General features: G+C 38.9%; 1 protein-coding gene across 2 annotated transcripts in view; it reads left to right on the top strand.

The window, feature by feature from the left end:
* The window catches only part of HIBCH (3-hydroxyisobutyryl-CoA hydrolase), a 97,908-nt gene that overhangs the window by 68,606 nt on the left and 3,278 nt on the right, over nt 1–26,024 (top strand). Inside the window, exons 9-13 of one of the 2 annotated variants that reach the window (XM_061203331.1) lie at nt 2,233–2,319; nt 6,347–6,405; nt 7,116–7,197; nt 21,620–21,739; nt 25,826–25,859. In XM_061203331.1, coding sequence (XP_061059314.1) covers nt 2,233–2,319; nt 6,347–6,405; nt 7,116–7,197; nt 21,620–21,739; nt 25,826–25,859 — 382 coding nt within the window. The remainder of the gene's footprint in view (nt 1–2,232; nt 2,320–6,346; nt 6,406–7,115; nt 7,198–21,619; nt 21,740–25,825; nt 25,860–26,024) is intronic. The other variant, XM_061203337.1, reaches the window with a different exon arrangement.

Raw genomic sequence — 26,024 nt, 5'->3', positions numbered from 1 at the left:
CTGAATTTATGTATAAAAAGATATGCTTTTATAAAGATATTTTTGAAAGATTCTTTTGTTAGTTTCCCTAGTGCATTTAAAAGTTTGTAAAATATGGTCTTAAAAACTCTTCTGAAGGGTATCTTTTGTAAGGGACACATATTACTTACCTTTGTCTTAAAACATTTTTCTTAAACAGCACGGTCAGTTTTCTTAGCCCAGGATAGCACAGTGGCAAAGGATGTGCAGATGGACAGCCTGGTTTTAAATCCTAGCTTGAATTTAGCCTCTTTAGCCCCAGTTTTCCCCACTTCAAAGTGAGGATGGCAGTTTTATCACAGCAGTTGAAAGTCATTGTGTTAAATGTAACAGAAGGCCCAGTTCAAGGTGGTTTTGCCTCAGAACTCCCAGATAGAGATTTGGTATTTTTCTGCTTCAGCTGGCTTAGCTCAGTCTTATTGGACTGGCTTGTGCCTGAACCACATGCGTGGGTGGAATACACTGGCTAATCTATCCTAGCCAATGTGCTCCATCCCTGGAACTGTGGGGTAAAGTCAGTTTCCCAGGAAACCCATGGATTTCTGATCTTGAGGGAGGGGTGTTATGGGATAGGGGAAGGAATGCTATTAAAATGTATGAAGTATACAAAGTTGAAAGTTGTCCCCTTACACTGTTACGAGGGCCTTCCATCACATTTGCCTGAATTTTCAGATCTTTCTCTTTTTTAGATCTTTATGGGCATCCTTGGTCACATTGAGTAGGTGGCTGTCTCATTCTTCCCTTGAGCTATAACAGGAAGCAAACATGGGTACTCCATTATTTGCTCTGGAGGGATACCCTTGATTATAGTGGAATTTGGTTAAGGATGGGGGAGAGAGCTGATCCACAACCCTTTCCTCTCTTAGTGAGATTGCCCAGTAATATATGCAGTGCATAGACTACCATTTACAGGGCCTGTAGTGGATAACAGAAATGAATAATACACATTGGGAATGGGGCTAGAGGTGGGTACAAAAGATAAAAAACCATCTGTATCATCTGACAGAGTAAAGTATGGTAAGTGTACAAACAGAATACAAAGAAAGGATTCAACGGATTGAATCCATTGAAGGAAGAGCTTGCTTATAAGAAAGGACTGGAAGTTTTCTCATAGAGGTTGCAGTTCAGCTGGGCCTTAAGATGAGTATTGTCAGGAGAAGTTTTTCTGGATAGAGGAGACTTTAATGAGCAAGCCCCATAGGAGTAGGAAGGCATTAGCTGTGTTTTAGAAACAGTAAAACGTCCATTTGGCTGCGTGTAGGAAGAGGTATGTGAGGGATACAGGGGGAAAGCTGTTGGAGGACAGAGGGAACGAAAAGTACCCACCGAACTGAGAAGGTATCTTGAGACCAAAAAATGAGGCAGGCGGCTCCATATAATCAGTGGATCAGTTTGTTATAGGGTAACTTACGCTCAGGGTGGCATTGGGACAGTGATCTGGCAGCATTCGCAACTGCACTCTGCACTGCTGAGGGGCCACTGGGATAGTTTTATAGTTGACCTTCGGGTATGGGGATGTGTGCTTGGAAACAGGACATGCATTCCTAAATTGGGATTTATGAATGGGTAACTCGTCTCTTGGGCACTGGGAATACGTCATTGAGAGTCTTCATCATTGTTTGGGGACTAACAGAGCATGGACGCCACTTGGTCCTAATGATTATTAAACGATGTCTATTAACTATTGATACAAAGCCCTTGACGACAGAGAAGTGATTTACCACACAGTACAGTCCTGGGTAGGGTCAGTGGAAGGACAGGAGGAACTTTATGGGCCCAAGATGGTGTCAGTTATGTTAATAGCCATACAAGAGTTAAGTGTGGCTATATTATAGACCTGTGCATTGACTATAGTAGCCATTAGTCACATGTGGCAATTTTCATTAAAATTAATTAAAATAAAATTTATAATTGGGATCTTTAGTTGCAACACTACATTTCAAGTGCTCAATAGCCAGAGGGAAACAAAGATGAATGTCTCTATTTCTCCTCTTCAATTTCTTTCGTCTTTATCCATTCCTTGCAAGACAGCATTTACTTTGTGGGAATGTGTGTGCCTTCAACTTCAGTGAAAATTGCCTTCATTGACTCAGCTGAAGGGAGAGCATCATAATTTTAAGACAAGGATTTTTAAAAAGAATATAAGATTTCTAAAGAAAAAAAATTCTGTGTTGCTGTGGTGTTTTAAATGTTTTCCTTTTTCCCCCCCTGTAGTTGGGCATGTTAGAAGAAGATTTGTTAGCCCTGAAATCTCCTTCAAAAGAAAATATTGCGGATGTCTTAGAAACTTACCATGCAAAGGTAATCTTGTCAGTATTCTAACCTCAGATTTTAATTCATGGGGAAGGGGAAGTGACTAAAAAATTAGCAGTTGGTGAATATTATAGTTTGTGGATATAAATAAATGTACTGGGATTTATTTACTTTAAAGCTTGTTGGGAGTATCAGTGCTTCACAATCATTTGGATGGCCATCTGAGAAGGTGACTTCTTTACATGCAACTACACAGCTTGTTTTCTCATTGCTGGTGAATTTCAGTGCATAGCCTTGTGATTGGCCCTTGCAAGGGCTTTTTACAACACACTGTGACATTTGTGTAATGGAGGTTCAGTGTTGATGCTATTTGTGGAGCTGCTAAAGTGAAACTCTGGTTTATATCTAAATATAATAATAACATACATTGCAGTGTTTTCTTTTAATTCCTTTTGTTGTCTAACTTAAATTCTCTTTTAAGAGCCAAGAATCTATAAAAATGCTACATGACTTCTAGTTAAACATGATAGATGCCATATATGCTCCCTCCTGAAACCCCACTAAAATTGTAGTAAAGGAATAAGAAAGGCAGGAATCCACAAAGAGAAATAGAACAGAAAAGGAGACAGTGGCAGGCATGAGATGTCAGGATTTTGGAAGCTTGAAAGTGGAATGATGAGGGCAACTACTTCAGACCCGAGAACACTGAACTCAGTGGGGGAAGCCAATAAGAAGTAAGCCAGTTCTTTCTGTAGACTCTTTGTAGGGTACCAGCTCCCTCTGACAGGCCTCGCTGGCTAAGGGCAGGGATAGGTGAGGTGCTCTACTGAAAAGAGGCAGAATATATTAAATGGGAAGAATTCTGGCCTCTTCTCCTAGTTGGTTTCCAGAACTCTTATGTACCATCTATCTAAGTTTGGGCAGCCATAACAAAAATACCATAGACTTGGTGGCTTAAACAACAGAAATTTCTCACAGTTCTGGAGGCTGGAAGGTCCAAGATCAAGGTGCCAGCCTATTAGGTTCCTGGTGAGGGACCTCTTCCTATTTTGCAGATGGATGCCTTCCTGCTTTATCCTCACACAGCAGAGAGAGAAAGTGAGCTCTCTCAGGTCTCTGCTTATAAGGGCACTAATCCCATCCTGAGGGCTCCATCCTTTTGACTTAATTACCTCCCAAAGGCCTCACCCCCAGATACTATCACATTGGGATTAAGATTTCAACATGAATTTTGTGGGGACACAAACATTTAGTCAGTAGCACCATCCCACTCCCAAGCAGTTCATTAGAAGCAAAAGAAAACCTGTAGCTATTGACATTCGAGCACCCCTCTAATGAAAAAATCATCCAGGCCTGATCATCTCATAATGCATTAGACAATTGACAGTCCCATAATTGCAATTGACATTACACACAAAGCTTCCTAATTTTAGTGCTTCACATAGAATAACAAGGATTGCCAGGCATTAAAAACCGGAGATTGGCTAAAATAAAAAATGTACTTGAAGGAAGTAGGCAATGCAAGGGGAAGAAGGAACCCTAACAATTATAGGTTTGGTTGTTTTTTTTAATCTTCAGATAAGAGGAAGATATTTCATCTGTGAAATAAGAACAGATGTTACGAAGAGAAATAGTTAAAGAATAAAAAGAAATTTAAAATGTGACAGTGAAATAGGGGAAAACCTCACAACAGATTAGATTAAAATTGATGGATGAGGAGGACTCTAAGAGGATAATAAGGTGGAAAATGGAGAGAAAAGAAAATTAGGTATTATTCCAGGAGGTCCAAACCTGTTAGGAATTTGTAACAGAGGAGAGGAAATATTTAGAGAAATGGTACCCCCCCCAAATTACCCAGAACTGAAGAACATGAGTATAGATTCACAGGCCCTGAATAGTTAGTGTATGGATATGAATACAGAGCATGTGAGCATTTCATCAGATTTTGTCAAAGCATCTGACAGTCTCTTACGTTGTCAAATTGGGTAAACACGGGATGGATTATAGCGGGTGGGGGGTTGAAGCGCCTTCCCAAGGAGTTCTGTTAAATGTTTGGGTATTAGTCTGTAAGTGAAGCCGTCTTGGCCTTCTCTTAGTCAGTGTTTTCCTCAGTGATTTGGATGAGAATGTTGATGGCGTTTTGATCAGACTGATTTGAAACTAAGAAACTAAGTTAAATTAGGTAAACATGTTGGTGAAAAAAAAACCACTTCAAGTTCAGAGTGATCTGTTTAATAGTAAAAATGTGAAATTTGATAGATGTGTGGGGAAACACTCCATGTGTTTTCCTTTCCTTCTCACTACTACCACATTCACAACACTCCTGACTCCAGACGTGTTGGTTTTCCACACATCAGGCAATTCTCCACGACACAAGCTGGGTGTCTTATGATTCCTTTCAATGCTGACACTGTCTACCTGAGGTTCGCATCAGATCCCACAACTTAACGGGCCCAGTCCACAAGATGGACCCTACTTTACACACCAGTCACAAATCCCAGGTTGTCACCTGTACTTCTCACTGACTGGCAATAAATTGGGGTTCTCATGACCCCCTCCTTGGGTTTGATAATTTGCTAGAATGACTCACAGATCTCAGGGAAACACAACATGTATTGGTTTATTATGAAGGATATGAATGCACAGCTTGATGAAGAGATACATAGGGTGAGGTCCAGAGGGGCTTCAAGCCCAGGAGCTTCTGTCCCCATGAAGTTGGGGTGAACTACTCACTCTCCCTGCATGTTCATTAACCTAGAAACTCTCCAAACCCCATCCTTTGGAGTTTTTATGACAGCTTCATTATATAGGCATGATTGATTAAATCATTGACATTGGTGATCGAACTCAATCTCCAGCCCTTTTCCCCTCACTGGGGGTGGAGACGGGGGAGGTGTGGGATTAGATAGTGGAGTATGGGACTGCAACTTCCCTTGGTTGGTTCCCCTGGCAACCAGCCCCTATCCTTAGGGCTTTCCTATAGTCACCTCAGTAACATAAACAAAGGTGTGATTGAAAGGGGCTTGTTGTGAATAACAAAAGACAGCCATTTCACCTTTATTTCAGGAACCGAAGACAAAAGACCAAATATTATAACAAAAGGTGATCTACTTAGGGATTTTCATGGGTTTTTGGGAGCTGTGAGCCTGGAACAAAAGGCCAAATGTGTGGACGAAGACCAAATACATATTTTTTATTTTAAATCACAGTATCACAATAGAGATAATTGTATTTCAGTCCAAGGTACCAAATTCATAAGTACAGGATGGGAGAAATGTAGCCTACAATGGCACCAGTTTTAAAAAAAGTTTTAACTGCCCAGTGTAAATCACAGCATAATAGGACTGCCCCAAAACTAACCTAGAGATAGTCCTGTTATTTAAAGCATTGTATCCAAAACAAGGGTATGCGGAACCTTGTTGTACTTTGCTATGATTCAGCCACATCTGCAGCTAAGGTACATGTACCACATTTTAAGAATGACCTTGATAAACTGGAATTTGTACATAAGAAGGACCTGGATTGTGAGGGGACTCAAAACTGCACTGTGTGAGAAAAGATTAACTCAAGAGGGATTAACTAGAACTACAAACACGAGGGGGCTGATTTTTGGTTCAAAAAAAAATTTTTTTTTAATCCTAATTATAGTTGTTCAAGCACTTATGAGTTCTTTTCTGAGGTAGTGTTTTTTTCCCCTGGAGGTCAGTGCTGTGGGGATATCGGGGATGTGGTAGGGATTTCTATATCAGACAGAAATTGGAGCAGGATGACTTCTCAGGTTCCTTGAAATCCTTAAATTCATTGACACACTTTAATGATAACATAATCATATATAATGGCATACAAATAAAAATACAAGAACATTTTTTGCTGTTGATAGGTTTAAGAGCTAGTCTGGAGTAATACATAGTGTCTGAATTTTGAACATATGGTAGTAGTTATTTATGAGACTGGAAGTAATTTGAGTGAAAGTTACAATCTGCCACAAAATATATCATTAAATATGGTGAAAATTTTAAGAATTTTTAAGATTTGAGTTGCTTCAAATTAATTAAAGATTTTTATTTTCAAACAGTCCAAGATTGATCAAGACAAGTCTTTTATACTTGAGGAACACATGGACAAAATAAACAGGTACTTAAAGAGAGGTGTCAATTATATCTGTTCCTTTGGAAAGACTATATTAAACTGAATTTACTAACACTGTAATTGTGCTGTGTTTGATAATGCACCGAATTCTGAGATCAGATAACGCAGTGTTTTTTTTAGTTACCTTTGAAAGTAGCTTCCTGCCCACTCCTTCAGGGGGAAATAAACTCATTATATTTAAGTAATCTATCATGCTGATTCATTTTAGTGCAAAACATTTCTTTAATGGGGAAGAGAGTCTAGAAAATAACAATTGAATTAACTTATCTTTTATCATTGTAAAGTCATCTTCTCTGAAGGTCTTATCAAGCTGATCAGCAAAAGGTTTTGTGCAATGATTTGAGAGACTGACAGACTGACTTAAACACAAAGAGGAGGAAAACTGCTGGAAAATAAGGCAACTATCATTACGTTTTAGAAGCATCAGTTTTTGACAGTGAAGACATCATTTACTTATGTATAATAGATGCAAGAAAGCAGAAGAGAAAATGTAGGCTTTATTTCCCATTAGTGAAGGTAGACTGCAAATACCCAGAGAAACAATGTTCTATTTCATCATCCTGTAATATAGGTTGGAAATTTTTTCATTATTGAAATAGGGTTTAGGGGAAGCCTGCGTTTAGACTCATTGCTATCATGGAAAGAAGAAATCGCTTGCACATTGTTGAAATCTTATGTTTCCCTTTTTTTCATAGTTGGTTCTCAGCCAATACTGTGGAACAGATTATTGAAAATTTACAGCAAGATGGTTCATCTTTTGCCCTAGAGCAGTTGAAGGTAATGTATAGATTGTTTCTGCCATGAGAGTGGTGAATTCTTGTGATAGGGAAGCCTCTGAGGGGTGTCAGAGCTCTGTGATGGTGACATAGCCCACTGCACAGTTTTTTTTCTGAACTTAGTTGAGCTCCAGAAAGTAGTTCCACAAAACCTTTACCTAAACCCAAATGCCTTGTCTACCTGCTGGATATTGATAACAAAGCTAAGCTGTTTTTAAGTCTTTTGACTGTAACAGAGAAGGACTTCATAAGCATGCTTCATCTCCAGTAGTCCTCCTTGTCTTGAGGGAGAAATGTTCAGGGATGTTTTTATTAGAAGGGTTGGATCAATGGAGAACAGTCACCTTATAATATATTGCAGTTGTGACATTAGTCTGTAAGTTCTATTTAATGTGCAACACATCAGTATATGGTCTTTTTAGCAGTAGGTTTAATAAGAAAGTGATCCTTTCTAAACTAACAAGAGGCTCCATCTACAGCCATAGCCAAGTCCTAAGCAGTGTTTCTCAGTGTTAGGTACACTTTGATCTTTCTTCAACATGACTCAACTGGTAACAGCAGAAGAAAAGCTGTTTTTGTGTAAATGGGTGCATATTGGATACTGACATTCATGGAACTATCACGTGACTGTGAAACTTGGGGTACTTTAGACTTCTAGACAAAGGAAAGAAAATGTATGTTTCCTTATAGTAGAAAGAAAAGGTGGTTTCTCTTTTTTTTTTTTTTAAACTTTGGGTTTATTTATTTATTTATTTATTTATTTATTTATTTATGGCTGTGTTGGGTCTTCGTTTCTGTGCGAGGGCTTTCTCTAGTTGCGGCAAGTGGGGGCCACTCTTCATCGCGATGCGCGGGCCTCTCATTATCGCGGCCTCTCTTGTTGCGGAGCACAGGCTCCAGATGTGCAGGCTCAGCAATTGTGGCTCATGGGCCCAGTTGCTCCACGGCATGTGGGATCCTCCCAGACCAGGGCTCGAACCCATGTCCCCTGCATTGGCAGGCAGATTCTCAACCACTGCGCCACCAGGGAAGCCCAGGTGGTTTCTCTTTATCTGATAGTATTTTTCAATTTACAGGTATAGTTATAGCATTTCAGTTGTCAGGTAACTTACTGACCAAAAATTTAAATTAAATCTTACCTGTGAAGATGAAAACATTTCCTCATTCTTAAGGGAATATTAATTTGTCTCTTAGGATCTTATTTAGTATTGGAATTTTATTAACTTTCAAGGATAGGCATAAATTAGAGTAAGTAGACCAGCCATATATTTCCCTAACTCACAAAAGTAATGTTACTGTTAACAGCTTTCAGGAATGTTTGCATAAATGTAGATAATCATTTTATATTTCAAGGATTCTGACTTGAAAGTTGGTTCTCTTGTTTTCAGAGCAATATAGAAACCAGCATTCCTGTTTGTTTGTTTGTTTGTTTTTACAGCAATAGGGTTAAGTATGCACTTAGCAATTTCATTTGAAAATAGTCATGCAGCACATTACCTCATAGGCTATATATTGAATAGTATAAAAGCAGTACAGATAAGCAACTAACCGTATTATTTTAAAACCACTGGCCTACCCCAAAACTGAGGCATAGGACTCAGATGGTCTTCCAGTTTTCCTCCCATTTCTCTGGCGATATGTTTATTCTGCATTCAGAAGAGGGTACTTGGCAAGCCACCCATCACAGCCAGGATCAGCATAAGCACCCTCACTGGAAGGACCGATTTTCATTTTTATTCAGTTGACCTGCTCTGTTGAATGAATGTGGCTCCACAGTATTAGTATCTGCTGGGAGTAACATGATGTGGGGATCAGAAATTCCCACTGAGGCCTCCCTGACAGAGTCTTAGATATAGGGCTTCTTTTAATTATGTCAGCCAGAAACACACACCAAGAAACAACCCTGAAGGAGAAGATAGTTGTTAGTGCTTCAGTGACAGGTTTGCAGATCACATGTTTGAACAACTTTTAAAGAAGATTCTAACACTTGTGTCAGTAAACCTCAAGGATTGCTCCTGACCCTGTGGACTCTTCAGGGATTCCTGTCTTCCTTCTGCAGGTCCCAATGATCTAGTCTGTATTGATGTTTGAAGTTGCAGCCATCTACTCCATGTCTTAGGGGTTCCTTTCTCTCTAGGATTGTCCATGGGGAAGGACATAATCTTTTCAACATACTTGCTTATCATTAAATAAAAACATACAGTTTTTCTTCAATCCTTTCTTTAGATTTTTAACTGCCAATCACTATAGGATAACATACGGGCTAAAAAAACTGACAAATATGGGGAAGTTGTAAAGAAGTTCCAGCTTTACAACTGATGGAATTTTCGTAGTACCTTATTTTATGGCTTCTAATGTCCTTTCTTAGATTTTCCTCCTAAGTTCCAATACACTTTTTTTTTTCTTTTTTTAAATAATGCTGTGGGTTGGAATTCATCAAATCTCCTTTTAATCACTCTTTTGGTATAGGTTGTTCATGGTGCCAAGCAATCCATGTAAGCTAATGGGCTATTTAAATGCCCTGATGGGTAGCTTATACTAGAGAAACCTTAACCAAAGACTCCCATTGCGGTATTCTCACGTGTGTGTGTGTGTGTGTGTGTGTGTGTTTAGTTGTGGTCAAATACATGTAACGTAAAACTTAACATCCGAACCATTTTAAAGTGTATAGTTCAGTATTGTTAAGTATATTCACGTTGTTGTGCAGTCAATCTCCAGAATATTTTCAACTTGCATAACTGAAACTTTATACCCATTAAACAATAACTCCCCATTTCCTTCTCCTCCCAGTCTCTGGCAACCACCATTCTGCTTTCCTTTTTTGTGGATTTGAATACAATGGACAGCTTGCATAAGTGGAACCATACAGCATTTTTCCTATTGTGACTAGCTTATTTCACTTAACCATGACATTTCAGGTTTCACCCATGTTGTAGCAGGTACCAGAATTTCATTCCTTTTTTAAGGCTCAATAATATTCCATTGTACGTTTATGCCACATTTTATTTATCCATCCATCTGTTGATGGGCATTTGGGTTGCTTCTACCTTTTAGGTCTTGTTAATATTGCTGCTATGAACATGGGTTTACAAATATCTGCTTTTAGTTCTTTGAATACATACTCAGAAGTGGAATTGCTGCATCACATGGTAATTCTATTTTTAATGTGTTGAGGACTTCCACACTCTTTTCCATAGCAGTTGCACCATTTTATGTTCCCACCGACAGCAGTGCACAGAGGTTCCAGTTTTTCTGCATCCTTGCCAACACTTGTTATTTTCTGTCTTTTTTTTTAAAAAAAATAGCCATCCTAATGGCTGGGGGGTGATAGCTTATTGTGGGTTTTTTTTTGTTTTTGTTTTTTGGCCGCGCGGCTTGCGGGATCTTAGTTCCCTTACCAGAGATTGAACCTGTGCCCTTGGCGGTGAAAGCGTGGAGTCCTAACCACTGGACCACCAGGGAATTCCCTCATTGTGGTTTTAATTTGCATTTCCCTAATGGTTGGTGATATTAAACATCTTTGCATATGCTGATTGGCCATTTGTATTTTCTTTGGAGATATGTTTAAGTTCTTTGCTCATTTTTTAATTGGGTTTTTTTTTTGTTGTTGTTGTTGACTTGTAGGAAGTGCTCTCCTGTTTCAATCTCCCTTTTCTGGTAATGAGACTTAGCAAGCTTGCCAAAGTAAAGAAGGTTCTTCAGGGCCAATGAGAGAAGTATTTCTTTTCCAGAATTACAAGTGATGTCAGTAATCAAAGGAATAATGGCTAGAAGCAGTTGAGACGACCTCCCTTGCCTCAACTCTCAGCAAGGATACTAATCCAAGGAAGGAATTTAAGTGGGTCACCAGTCCTTAGGAGGGCTGGGGAATGAAGTCCACGGCGAAGAGAGGCAGAGAAACAAGAGCAGAGAGCAGTGAGTCAAATTAGTGTCCAGGAAGGTGGTCCTGAGCAAATGGCCAGGGAAACCAGTGTTGCTTTTGACTTGTCTTTTAGGTGTTTTCTTGTTATTGATGTAGGATATCCTGCTGTGTTAAAGGCTTAGAGTGAGGGCGTATACTTTCCTTTTCCAGTACTAGAAAACTCTTATTAGATTTTTTGGGATTTCTTCTTTCTAATCACTAATGTGAGATTTATGTATTTTTTTTATTTTAAAATGCTCATTTCATGAAGAGTAAATGAAACTCAGTTTTTACTTGAAGAAGTTAACATACTTCTGACATATGTCATAACATGACATATGACAGGCCTCTATAAAGAATTCATGCACTGAAAAATTGGAGGGAAAATAGGAAAACTAAGAAAGATAACCAGGGCATAGATTTTAAGAAAGAGGAGCAGCAAAGTATTAAAACGAGAAATTAAACTTAAAAGATTACTAATCTTTCTGTAAGCTTTGAGAATTACCTGTATACTGTACTATTTAAAAATAAAGTGACCGATATTCAAGAAAATTGCTACAGGAATTGTTCTGCTGTAAACAACTAGAAAACTGGACAAAACGTATGAAACAAGTATTTGTAGACATTGGACAATGCAGGCAGCACATGTGATTCCTGAGAGAAGGGAAACAAACAAGAGAGCCCTAAGATTGACTCAGCTTACTTCCTTCAGGAGTTTCCAGAATATTGATCTGTACGTGTTATGGGTAAAACTCCACAAGAGCAGGGAAAGAGTCACAGGAAAGCAATAGTCTGAACAGTTAGCAAGTCTCACACAGGTCTGGGAAGTGTTCATATTCCCATCAGCCAGAAGATTTACACTTTAGTAGTGGGCGTAAATTAATACTAGAGTAATACTTGCTCTGAACTCCCAAGGTAATTCAGTGGGGAAAAGATAGTCTTTTCAACAAATGGTTCTGGAACAATTGGATATCCATATGCAAGGGAAAAAAAAAAAGTTATTGACTCTTACCTTGCCCTTGTAGGGGAGGAAAAAATTCTCTATCCTCTTAGGTTCTCTGGCTGGGCCTAAGAATCAAACTGACATAAGACAGATTAACAGGAGAAGAGTATACAAATTTTCTTAAATTTTAACATGTACATGGGTGTCTGTACAAGAGAATGAAGACCTGAGGAATGACCAGAGCAGGAAGCTTGTATACCTTTTAGACAAAGAAACAATAAATTTGTGAAGAATTGACAAGACAAATAACTTTTGGCTAGGAGTAGTAAATGGTGAAGAAGTAACTAGGAAGATAAGGGTTAATTTAAGAAGGTTCGTTTGTACAGATTTCTTGGCCCCAAATTCCCTATCTCTGGTGATCAGAATGGCTTGCTTCCTCCTGACACAGGGAGGGTACCTTTCACATGGGGGTTGTATCTCCTGCTTTCAGGAAGAAAAGGAGGGTCAGAGTGCCCTTCTTACACCTATTGTTTCCCAGGTGCCTTTAACTCAAAATAATCAATATGACAACATGACGTATCTTGGGGTGACATGCTTTGAGCTCCTTCACACTATATGCAATTCAAAATGTATTATGAACTTAAATGTAAGCACTGAAACTATACCACTCTAAAGGAAAACATAGGAGAAAATCTTGGTGACCTTGGGCTAGCTAAGATTTTCTTTTTAATGCAAAAAGCTGGAACTGCAGAAGAAAAAAATTGATAAATCTTTATTATAATTAAACACTTTTCCTCTTTGAAAGACACTATCAGGAAAATGAGGAAGCAACAGCTTGGGAGGAAGTATTTGTAAAACGTGTATCTGATAACAGGACTTTAATCCACCACATATACAATATAAGAATGTAAACAGCACAACTAAAAATGGGAAATCTAGACATGTCACCGAAGAAGATACATGAATGGCCAGGAAGCACATGAAAAAATGCTCAAGATCTTTAATCTTTAGGAAAAGGCAAATTAAAGCCACAGTGAGATGTTGCTCTGCATCCATTAGAGTGGCTAAGATTGAAAAGGTTGACAGTACCAACACCAAGTGTTGGTAAAGATGTGGAGCACTTACAACTTGCATATTGCTGGCAGGAAAGCAGTTTGGCAGTTTCTTATAAAGTTAAATGTACACTTACTGTAAGATCCAACAATCCCACTTCTAGGGATTTACCCAAGAACAGTGTAAACTTTTGTCCACACAGGTGCTTGTCCTCACATGTTCATAGTAACTTTATAATAGCCCCAAACTGGAAACAATCCAATCCCTATTAAGTATTGAATGAGTAAACAGATTGTGATATATTCATACAGTGGAATATTATACTCAACTATAAGAAGGGATGAGCTGATACATTAAACAGCCTGGATGAATCTCAGAAGCATTACGCCAAGTGAAAGAAGGCAGACCCAAGGACTACCTACTGTGTGATTTTATTTTTATGAAATTCTGGAAAAGGCAAAACTGTAGGCCCAGAAAACAAATCAACTGCCCGGGGATAGAACTGAGGGAAGTAGAACTCTTTGGGGTGATGGAAATGTTCTATATCTTGTACAACTGTATACATCTATCAAAATTTATGGACCTATGCACTTAAAATGAGTGAATTTTATCATATGTAAATTACATCTCAGTAAGGCTAATTATTTAAAATATAAAATGATATGCCAGATTATGTTTAAAAAACAGTTTGACCTATAGAAGTGGGCATTATATTTGCTGAAGGTACCTATTACACTGTGCAGTTAATTGCTATTAATAAGAGTAACTGAATGGCAGTGTCGATGGATGCATTTTTCCTTTGGGAAAGAGTACAATAAACCTTAAGGGGGAAAATGCATCAATTTATGTAGACAGGAAGAGAAAACAGTTTCCAGTCCACTGATGAAGCTTAGTGACCCTTAAGTGCTATCATGAGCATTTAGGATATCATCAAACAGGAGTACCTGCATCTTTAGATACTGTCTTTTCATTTTTTTTTAATTGTTAATGCTTTTAAGAAATTACCGGAAAAATCTTAAGGTTGCAAAAAGCACTCTTCTTGGACTGGTTCTAAGCCTTTTATAAGAGGAAAGAAATATTAGTGCCCATTTCTTTAAAACAATATGACCCTCCAGAATGGTGAAAAAATATTTAAAAATAAAAATATGTCTGTGAAGCTGCAGTATTCGGTGAAGTAGACCAACTCGTTTAGGTATTTTGTGTTTCTATTGTTTTTTGGGTCAATCTGAACATTTCTGGAAAAGATTTATAGATAGAAGTACATAATGTATAAGATGATTATTTAGAAAAATATTCACAATTCATAGCAAAACATTACTCTTAACTACCGTTGATATAAACTAGTTAAAAAAATCAAAGACCTGTTTAACAAACAGGATATAACAGGGGCTTATGCCGCTTGGTTTTAAAATAACAGATGATGTGACTTACTGTGGCTTAAATTCTACCTTCTACTTAATTTCATTCAATCCCAAGGACAAATGCTAAGAAATATTTCCCTTTTAAGCCTTAAAACAGCACAAGAAAGCTTCAGATATTTAGTGTTGAACACCATAAAAGTGACAGTGTTATTCCGTAAAGACCTCTACCTGCTTGTCCCTGTCCCCATTGTGTGTCCTTTTCTCTCTACTGCTCCTGTCTTTTTGCTTTATTGAGTGCCGTCTATAGCAGACTATAAGCTGCTGAGAAGTTTGCTTACTCCTGTATTTCCAGACACCTGTCACAGAACGTTTCACATGGTAGGTATGATGAATGAATGGGTAAGGTGCTGTGCTGCCACTGAGTTTCAAAAATGAAAATCCAGTACCTGTTCTCAGAGGGAGTTCACAATCCAGTGGAAAAGACACATAAACAAAATACAGTTAAGTGCTACTAAGCTAGAGGCTTGCACAAATTATTGTGGGTGTCCAGAAAATGGTGGAAGGAGTCTTAAAGGCTTCACAGAGGAGACCTCTGAGCAGAGAATAAAAGATGGGAATGAGTTGTCAAGTGGCAAAGGGTATATCAGACAGAACAAAGCACATACTCAAAGGACAAATGTTAGAAGAATGCAGAGCTGGGAACAAGGAGTAAAGTGTCAGAAAATACAGCCAAAAAGATGATTGGAACCAGACTGTGAGGAGCCTTATGTTAAATTAAAGAGCTTGAATTCAGTGAATTTTTTCTGAGTGTGTATCTATTTTAAGGATTCATTTTTTTTGAAGTACAGGAAAGTTATAATGTATAGCTGAAAAATTTTTACAACATAAACATAACGAACACCCAGAATAAATTAGGCACTCGATATGTCTTATTGAGTCCCATCCCTGTCACTACCTCTCCCTAGGCTAACCATATACTGATTTTTAACACTATAGATTTTGTTTTTGAGTTATATATAAAATCATATAGTTTTCTATCTTTTGCTTAGCATTGTATTTGTGAGGTTCACCAGTGTTGTATGTAGCAGTGGTTTGTTTTCATTGCTTTAAGTTATTCCATTGTGTGATATATCACATTTTATTTATTTATTTCTACTGTTCGTGGACATTTGGGGTTGTTTGTAGGTTTTTACTATTAGAAATAATGCTGCTATGAACAATTTTGTCTGTGTCTTTTGTTAACAAAGATATGCATTTTTTTTTTTTTTTTTTAAGAAATGGAGTCGTTGCACAGAAGTGGTATTTATTTATTTATTTATTTATTATTTTTGGCTGTGTTGGGTCTTCGTTTCTGTGCGAGGGCTTTCTCTAGTTGCGGCAAGCGGGGGCCACTCTTCATCGCGGTGCGCGGGCCTCTCACTATCGCGGCCTCTCTTTTTGCGGAGCACAGGCTCCAGACGCGCAGGCTCAGTAGTCGTGGCTCACGGGTCCAGTTGCCCCGCGGCATGTGGGATCTTCCCAGACCAGGGCTCGAACCCGTGTCCCCTGCATTAGCAGGCAGATTCTCAACCACTGCGCCACCAGGGAAGCCCCTGCATTTCTGTATATACCCAGGAGTAGTACTGCAAAGTCATCACATGTTGTTAAAAGATACACTAAAGCATATTAAGAATTTTGATAGTTTTTTTGAGCAAAAATTAATCTAAATCAGGCAGCACCAAACCAGAAGTGGTAAGAAAAGCTCTACTGATACGAGCTTAGGGGAAGCCTTTTATGCAGAGGAGGTGGAAGCAAAGCAAGGAAATATTGATTGGCTGTAGCTTAAGCAGTTGCTTTATTTGGGAAAGGCTAATTGGCTATTTATGATTGGCTGTCCTTAGGTTTCGATTTTTAACCTTGAGGCATTACAGGCTTAGATTTTGGTTTGCTTACAGTCTACTAAAGCATTAAGGGCACCTCAGTTAGATGGCCTCTGTTTAATTTAAAGCATGTACATTTATCTTAGTAGTTACTGTCAAAAAGTTTTCCAATATGGTTGTACCAATTTACATTGGATACTAAGTTGCTCTACATTCTCACCAACACTTGATATTATTTGTCTTTTTCATATTTGTCATTCTGGTGTATGTAAAATAGCATTGCATAGTGGTTTTAATTTGCATCCATGATGACTAATGGGGTTGAGCATCAATTCATATCTTTATTGGCTGTGGTATCCTTCCTTGCAAAGTGCCTGTTAAATCTTTTTTATTATTAATTTGTAGGAATTATTTCTATCTTCTGCTAATTAAGTCCTTTATCCAGTACATGTACTGCATATATCTTCCTCCTATCTGTTACTTGCCTTTTTTTCTCTCTTAATGGTGGCATTTATTGAACAGAAATTTTCTGTTCAAAATGTGGAGAAGGTGTCCTGAAGATTTGGGGCAGATCCATAACGATCCATAAATGAGAGATTTCATTACAAACTCTTTACATTAACCAACTATAATGTAGAACAGGAGTTTGTTATTTTGGGGTTTTGAGATCTGTTGTTTTAACTATGTTTATGTTCTTATGGCCTTTTAAAAAAGTGATTGGATATACTATTTTAGATTTTTCTTAAGTTAAAAATCCAACTGTATAAAGTGTTTCTAATTATAGTATTCCTTAGTTTTTTATTTTCTAAGTGTCATTTGCCCTCGTAGAAAACATTGTTTCTACTCAAAATGTTTTCTATACGCTTTCAAATAATTTGTTTTGACCTGTTTTGCACTGATTTATTTCTCTTGTGCCTTGCAAGTATTTTAAAGTATCAGCTATTCAAATTAAATAATTTTCTATAGTATAATATGAGCAAATGATTTATCCTTCTCCTCTAACCTCTATAATGTACATTGAACACTTCTTAAGTGGTTACTGTCTGTGGCTTACTTAAACTTTTATCTTGATGGCATTTTTAACGGTTCAACGAAAGTTTTTGCAAGTAGTGAATTTGGTTTTTTAATGGAATGATTAGAAAGTTCATCTCATAATATATTAATAGATTGGAAATATGCTGTAGCCATTTTTCAGAGGAGAGCAAAATTACACCCATTTTTATTTTTCCTATACCTTTATGTATTCTTTTGAGTTAGATGAAGAATAAGCTAATTTGTTGCCTTTAATTAGCTTCTTAAGCTCTCATGTCCTGTTCATTGTCTTTACCCGGTATGCAATGTAAGTCAGTATCAGCTCTATTTTTTAATGCATTTTTAAAAAGTAAAATGATCTAAATTTACTTGAATTCCTGTTAGTGTTCCTTCTTTTGAGATTAAAACTGGCAGAGCCTAGACTTTTAAAGAATGTTATACATGATATCCTTTTTTATAAAGGAAAGAACTCCAGAGATCATTTTCTAAGATCCCTTAGTGAATCAGAGAAATAGTTGTTATAGCCCTTGAGTCAACTTTGAGTCCTACTTGGTAGAAATTTTCTAATTGTAATCAGTAGGCTTGTTGAATACTGTTTTTCTCTTGATAATTCATGTCAGACTGTATATTATTGAGTGTTCTGGTAGACTCCTGAGGAGAGGGTCAGAGGCATTATCCTGGGTTTTCCTTTTGTGGTAAATTTCCTAGGACTTAATAAATAAAACTGAACCAAAAGAAGGGTTCCTAGGATTCTTACCCAAAAGGCAGTGATTATAGTGCTCATAATGCTTTGAGTGCAAGGACCGTGTGCTGTTGATTATTGTCTCCCCTGAAGTGTCTAATGCATAATAAATGCTCAGTAATATTGTTGAATTGAGGTGAGAATGTGAATCATTTGATAAAAATAAAGGAAAAAAGAAGTTGGCTATTTGATATACAGGAGACAACTAATCTTTAAAGGGTCAGATAAATTGGTTAGAACACTGACCAGTGCTCCTCTAATAAGCAGAAGTGTGTCCACTCAGTTAGTTGTATGGGTGGGCGCAGGGCTGTATCCATACACATTTCTGGCTTAGCTAAAGATCCAAGTCCTAATCATTAATCAAAATTTCCAAAACAGTCTGTGTTCCCTTTACAATGAATGAAGCTATGTTAGCTCCTTTAATGCTCTTCCATCATCCCTTCTTTGATTCCTCTAACACGGGGGTCCCCAAGCCCCGGGCTGCAGACCGGTACCAGTCCTTGGCCTGTTAGGAACCGGGCTGCACAGCAGGAGGTGAGCGGCGGGCAAGCGAGTGAAGCTTCATCTGCCGCTCCCCATCCCTGGCATTACCGCCTGAACATCCCCCCCACCCCGTCGTGGAAAAATTGTCTTCCACGAAACCAGTCCCTGCTGCCGAAAAGGTTGGGGACCGCTGCTCTAATATGTCCCACTTCCTTGTCAAGGGAAACATCCCCATCTGTGGTCTTATTTCATCCTTTTCTGCCTCCTCTAGGAACTAATTGCATCAGCCATCTCCCTCTTTCAGTATCTTCAATTTTACCTTCTTGAGTTAGTGGCATATTTTCTTCTATCATTTTCAAAGCTTTCCTACCCTTACAAAAATGCCTTCCCTTGACTCTGTTTTTCCTCAGGCTACTCTCCTGACTTTGTCTTCCTCTTTGCCATTGAAATTACACGAACAAGTTTTTTTAAAAAATAAATTTATTTATTTTTTATTTATTTTTGGCTGCATTGGGTCTTCGTTGCTGCGTGGGCTTTCTCTAGTTGCTGAGAGTGGGAGCTCCTCTTTGTTGCAGTGGCTTCCCTTGTTGCGGAGCACGGGCTCTAGGTGCTTGGACTTCAATAGTTGTGGCTCGTGGGCTTCAGTAGTTGTGGCTCGCGGGCTCTAGAGTGCAGGCTCAGCAGTTGTGGCGCACAGGCTTAGTTGCTCCACGGCATGTGGGATCTTCCCAGACCAGGGCTCAAACCCATGTCCCCTGCATTGGCAGGAAGATTCTTAACCACTGCGCCACCAGGGAAGTCCCCACAAACAAGTTTTTATTCACTTCTTCACCTGACACAATGTCCTCTCCTCCATCTTTGTTCTTTTTGATGTTTCTTCAGCCTTTGACCTTCTTGACTACTTTTATAGCCTCATATAGTATGAGGAGGTAGGCTTTGGAGTTGGCTGGCTTAGGTTTGGATTCCTGCTCTGTGTGACTTGGACAAATTCATGAGTCTGGATTCCTCATTTGTAAAATGTGCATATGTGTGAACGTACTTGCCTGAGAGCTAAGGAAAATGTGCTCAATAAATGTTCCTTCCCTTCCCTGATTTGCTTGCTTTCTGACACATTGCACTATCCTGTATTGCCATGCCATTTATGAGGTGGGTAATATTTATTATCTTCATTTCACAGATGAGGAAACTAAGGTCAATCATGTAGGAGGTAGTGGAGCTGAGATTCCACCTCAGAGCTGTCTCACTCTAGAGTCCAAAACCTTAGCCTCTGTGCTGAAGTGCCAGCATATTGAGTGGTTGGAGACTACAGTTTCTTCTTCTATTATAGTCTTATGAAAACATCTTTTAATATTTCATGAAACGTCCGAACCAGTGGAGCTTTTTTAATGAAATTTTCTTCCCATTCTTTTTTCTAGTTTGTGTATATGGCACAAGCACAGACAACTGGGGACCTTAAGTGGCCTTTCTTATGAAATTAATTGGTAGCCAGGTGAGGAAGTATAGCAAGAGACAGAGTTTTGTGTCTAGATGGCACATAAAGTACCAAACTAAGAATTGAGGACATAGGCAGTTAATCATAACAATAGTACTGAGTGAGGTACATAATTGTGAGCTTGCACACCGCAGCCCTGTTGGAAAGGGAATTGTAGCTTCATTGTTTTTGCAGACTAGAAAAGATAGAAGGTAGCTGTGTCCCTCCCTTAAGTACACCTTTTAGCATTGTGAATGAAGTTCTTCTAGGTCTTCATTGTGATAACATGAGCATTGCTCTGACCAGAGAAAACTACTGGGTTTGGCAATAAAATGGACCCATTACCTACTTGCCTATGGAAAGGATGGGCCCCCAGCACAGTATGCAGATGGCTGCAGGGGTGCCATCATCCTTGTGGCCTGCAACCAGAAAGGTGAGAACATGGAGTAGGATCGCTTTCAGGGCGTTGAATGGGATCATGTCCATACAGCGCTGAGGGCAGAAGAATGAGTTCCTGCGAATATGAACTAGAGTCATGAAAGACTTAATTGTTTCTCTCTCCTTCTCATCTTCTCTTCAGCATTGTGGCTGTAGGTAGGGTACTAATCTTCCCTCAACTTTTCCTGTACAGTAGTCATCTATTTAAGCTCTGGCAACTGCTTGGTAAGATATTGCCCTACCCACTCAGTCTGTTCTCTGAATCTGTTGCAGACTTGAGGATGATACAAAGAACCTGGAATCTTGATGTGGAGAGTTCTTTGAACTCAAAAAGTGAAATTCATACCTTTGAGACAGTCGCTCAACAACATGCCTGAAAACTATATATTGCAATTATAAAGGAAAGGGCAAGCCTCAGATTTATACGCATGTAATGGGACCTCCTGCATCAGCTGTTGTATTCACAGCCATACACATGTATTGGAATATCAGTAATAGCATCTTTAAATTCAGAAGGAAGTGCCATAGCATTGTAGCCAAGGAGTGAGGCCTATATTTCTTATTTTATCAAATATTTAAGTACTAGAGAAGACCACGTCACAATACCTTGAATTATTGTCTCTTTACTTCCAAGGTAAGTGGATTTATTTTTAGGTGAAAACTATAGTTCAGTTAAGACACTTCTCTAGAGTCACAAAGTGGGAAGGAGGAGCTACTGTATTTCTCCTCCTTCACTTTCTTTATATTTTAAAGTGAAATGTCTGTCCTCTGATACATTAGTGCTTTGTGAGATGTGTATTAGTTTTATTTAGGCATAATCACTGCTTGCTTATTACGTAGTTGAGATGATAATTTATGTCAGGCAGGCTACAAAATGTAGATGTACTTTATTACTTCAGTTATGGGTATAGAATTTATTCCACTTGTAGAATGATCTGTTTTGTTGTACCGGATTAGAAATTTTTGTTTGGCGCTTTGGCAGGATTAGGCTAAGGCATAATCTTATTTTTATGAGCCTTTGTTGTATGAAAGTATTGTTAAGGAGCAAATTTTAATATGATTTATATCAAAACTCAGCTAGTTTATTATAAGCAGTAAAGGAACTATTGGGCTAAAACTAGTAAATTTTTTCTCTAATAGGTAATTAATAAAATGTCTCCAACATCCCTAAAGATCACACTAAGGCAACTCATGGAGGGGTCTTCCAAGACCTTGCAGGAAGTATTAACTATGGAATATCGGCTGAGTCAAGCTTGTATGGTAAGAATTTTTCTTTAAAGTATTGTCATTTTCTGGTTATGAAAGTCATATATGTTCATTGTAGAACATGTAAAATATAGAAAATTTATAAACAAGAAAATTGAAACTATCTATAAATCTACTCTGTGAAAATACAACAGGCCAGTTAGCTTAAGGCACGGGGGAATATTGCTCACAGATTGTTAAGCCTTTATGAAACAGCAGTTACCTTTGCATGTAATTGTAAGAAGGCCTCTAACCTCATGTGAAATTCAGAATAGAAATTTTAACCATTTTTCAGGCATAGTCTCTGACCTTGGGCAAGAAGCATAAATTCTCTAAGTCTAAATGCACAAAGGGAAGTTATTAGTCTATTATATGTTTTAATTAATAGATTAGCATTGAAAATACCATTATAGATACACTTAAAATAGGCAATAATCACATAGAATATTATTGACTTCATGAAATATTTCAGAGTCATAGTGATTTATTCTTCCAGATAAACTCTTTAAAAAATATATATTATTTATTTATTTATTTATTTAGGCTGTGCCGGGTCTTTGTTGCGGCACACAGGATCTTTGTTGCGGCATGTGGGATCTTTTAGTTGAGGCATGTGGACTTATTAGTTGCAGCATGTGGACTCTCAGTTGTGGCATGCAAACTCTTTAGTTGCAGCATGCATGTGGGATCTAGTTCCCTCGCCAGGGATCAAACACAGGCCCCCTGCATTGGGAGCGCGGAGTCTTACCCAGTGGACCACCAGGGGAGTCCCCAGATAAACTCTTTTAAAGCAGAATTATCTCTTTTGTGTTATGTGTAGAGGACCCTTAGATTAATACACTCATGGCCTAAAGGAAATCTTATGTTTAATAACTAGAAAGCAGACATACCTAATGGTCTTCGATGTCCTGAAATAGTGAAGATATTCAAAATAGTTCATCCAACCATAAATTAAGCTCTATTAGTCATATATTGAGGTCACTCCATAGGATGTAAATGGCAGCTGAGGTCTTTTGTGTATTATGAGTAGGCACTATGCTAGGCACTTTATGTGCATTCTCTCAGTTAAATATTACACTGTCTGTAGAAGGCAGGTACGATTATTGTTTCCACTTTACAGATGAGGAAACAGTGGCGTAGAAAAGTAAAGTAACCTGCCTAAGGTGGTGCAGCTGTTAAGTGGCAGAGACATGGCGTGTGAAACCAGATGGTCACGCTCCTGACCCCTACCCGGTACACCTCACCCAGTCCCTGTTTTTCACTGTACATTTAGTGTCCTGCCTGGATTGATTGAGTCCCTCCTTCCTTCATTCTCTCGGCAAATATGTTTAGCTATGTGCCAGGCACTGTGCTAAGTATTATGCTGTTGTATGTCCTTGTTCTCATGGAATTTATAGCCTCCTGAGACTATAAAGAACAAGTAAACAAAATAAGTAAAATAATTACAAATTGTGGTAAGTGCTCTAGAGGAAACATACAGGGTTGGTGATAGAATGATGTGAGGACAAGAGAGAATGGGGGAAGCAAAGGGAAACCTTTAAATAAGTAGGTCCAGGAAGACATCTTTGAGATGTCAGCTCATCTGTGACCTGAAGGGTGAGAAATGAGAATGTTGAAAAGCCTCGTGGGTTTCAGCAGGGAGTGATTTGGTTTTAGGAAGTTAATTATTGCTACTGAATGATGGTGGGGTTGGGGAGGGGGTTCAGAGTGGATGTAGAGATCAGATATGAGTTTACTGCAGTAATCCAGGTGCAGAATAGTAGTGGCTTAGACTAGAGTGGCAGTGGAGAGAAGTAAATGGATTTAAGACAAATATAGGAGATAGACTTTATAGGCCTTGATGGATATGAAGGAAAGAACACATTTAGGAGTTGGAGCTTAGAGGTGTGGGTTAGAGATTTAAGTCTGAGAGACATTAACGCCAATTAAAAAAAAGAAAACTTTGGAGATTTATTTATTTACTTAACAAATAAGAGTGCTTACCATGTGCTAGGCACTAATATATAGGTAAACAAAACAGAGACATCCCTGCCCTCCTGGAACTTACTTTATAGTGGGGGAGATAGACTATAAACAGATAAATTTGTAAAATGTGTAGTATATTATTACAGGTGCTAAGGAGCAAAAGGAAATCGGGAAGGAGGGTATGGAATACAGGGGAGTAGGAGTTGAACTTGTAGACAGGAAGACCAGAGAAGACCTCACTGAGATGATGTTCTTTGAGTGAAAACCTGAAAGAAGTGTGGGAGCGAGCCATGCACCTATCTGGAGGGCACCTGAAGTACAGAGCTCTGAGGTCAGGGGTGGCCTTCCTGTTCTAGGAACTGCAGGGGGGCCTTGCTGATGGAGTGGGGCAGGGGTGTTCGGTGAGTGAGAGAGAAAGGAGGTCAGAGCGGACAACGTAGGGAAGGGCTGTGCAGAGCATACGTGGCCGTGGAGGTCTTTATAAGACTTTGGCTTTTGTTCTGAGTAAAATGGGAAGGCACTGGATGTTTTTTGAGCAGAGGAGGGACAGGATGTTATTTTTAACAGAATTGATCACTCAGGCACTGATGTGTTGAGTTTAGAGTGGATAAGATCATATAGAAGGAAAATGAGCAGTGGAAGAGAAAATGGACAGAGGTGGGAGAACCAGGAGAGCGTGGTGTCATGAAAGCAGGAGAGGAGTGTTTCAAGGAGGAGGGAACACTGCCAAAGCCTCTAGTAGACGAGGATAAAGGCATGCTTTGCGTTTGGCAATACTGAAGTTACAGATGATTTTGGCAAGCCATCTCAGGGGTGTGTTGAGGCAGAAGTTGCACTGTGGTAAGCTGGAGGGGAAGTGAGTAAATGGGATGTGAAGAATTGAAGACTGTGTTCACAACCCTTTCTTCTTGAAACAGAAATAGGGTAGAAGCTGGGACTGTGGAATCAAGTGAGATTTCCTTTGGAAGATACTAGAATATGTTTGTAAATGATTGGGAATGAGCCAATAGGGAAAAAGGATTATGTTGATGATACTAATAATAGTTAACATTTACTGAACACTTACTATGTGTCAGACGCTGTGCTGGAATGTGGATTAAGATAATCTTAGGATGGATGTGTTGATATTACCATTTCATATAAGGAAACTGGGAGTTAGAGAAATTACTAGCCCAAGGTCACATAGTTACTGTGTAGTAGAGCCAGGAGGTGAACCCAGACATTTGAACTGCATGCACTCAACCACTAAGTTATACTGCCTACATTGATGATGCCAGGAAAAGAGAGACAGGTGACCTTCTCAGGCTTAGTCCTTGAGAAGAGGGCATATGAATGGGAAGGCAGGGGAGGATTGGCCTTTGGCAGGGGTGGGTCCCTTCCTCCTTAGACGGGAAAGGGAAGGCATGTGCAGATGGCTGTAGTTGGGCTGCAGATGTTTTAGTGGGAAGAAGAGAATGTTCTGTCTTAGGGCGTTTCTTTTTTTTAAAATAAAGTAGAAGGTTAACTCATTAGCTGAGAATATAGTGTAAAGAGTAGAACTTGCTAGGGGAAGAGGTTGAGGGGGCAGAAGACAGTTGAAGTCATTATCTTGCAGTGGGGGAGAGAACATGGATTGTGAGGCAGTTTTCCATGCCTGTTTGAGATCTGTGATCATGAATTTTAAACGAAGCCAGTCACAGTTGTATGATTTTTCTGCAGTAAGATTTTAGCTGCTCGAACACAGGCAGAGGTAAATAGTAGGGTTCAGCTGGTGCTGAGATTTTGCCAAGATAGAATAAAGGGCGGGGGGAAAGGCTTGAGGGAGATAAGGGCATTTTCAAGAAAAAAAAATGACCGCATTAATGAACTGGGGAAACTGGGCTGGATGAAGAGCAGAGTGAAGCCAGAACAAATGGTGAGAAAGTCGCGTAGGTCAGTGGAGCTCAGTTAAATCAGGGATTTGTAGCAGTGGAGATATCTGAGCAAATAAGAATAGGAGGAGGTGATCAGAGAGTGGGTTCTCAGAGGTGGTCCAGTCTCTGAATGTCGTGGCTCAGGGTGTGGCCACGGAGTGGGGGCTAAAGTGGGTGGAGGAGAGGAGATGATCAGGAATGAAGATGCCCAGAAATTCCGCATTTAATCTTGATTTTCTTTCAGAGAGGCCATGACTTTCATGAAGGTGTTAGGGCAGGTAAGTGACAGTTGTTTCCTTCCTGGCTATTATGGAAATAGGATTTTTGAGCAGATACTGTTAAAAAAAAAAAAAAAGATGATAGTTGTTTGATTAGTGAAAATCAAACTTTTATAAAAATTGCAAAGTTTTTTTCTTTTTTTTTTAAATATTACCAACTGGCAT

The sequence above is a fragment of the Eubalaena glacialis genome, chromosome 1, assembly GCF_028564815.1.
Source record: "Eubalaena glacialis isolate mEubGla1 chromosome 1, mEubGla1.1.hap2.+ XY, whole genome shotgun sequence".
NCBI classification, from domain to species: Eukaryota; Metazoa; Chordata; class Mammalia; order Artiodactyla; family Balaenidae; genus Eubalaena; species Eubalaena glacialis.
Note: the sequence above shows the minus strand (reverse complement) of the source record. Positions and strands in the feature narration are given on the sequence as shown.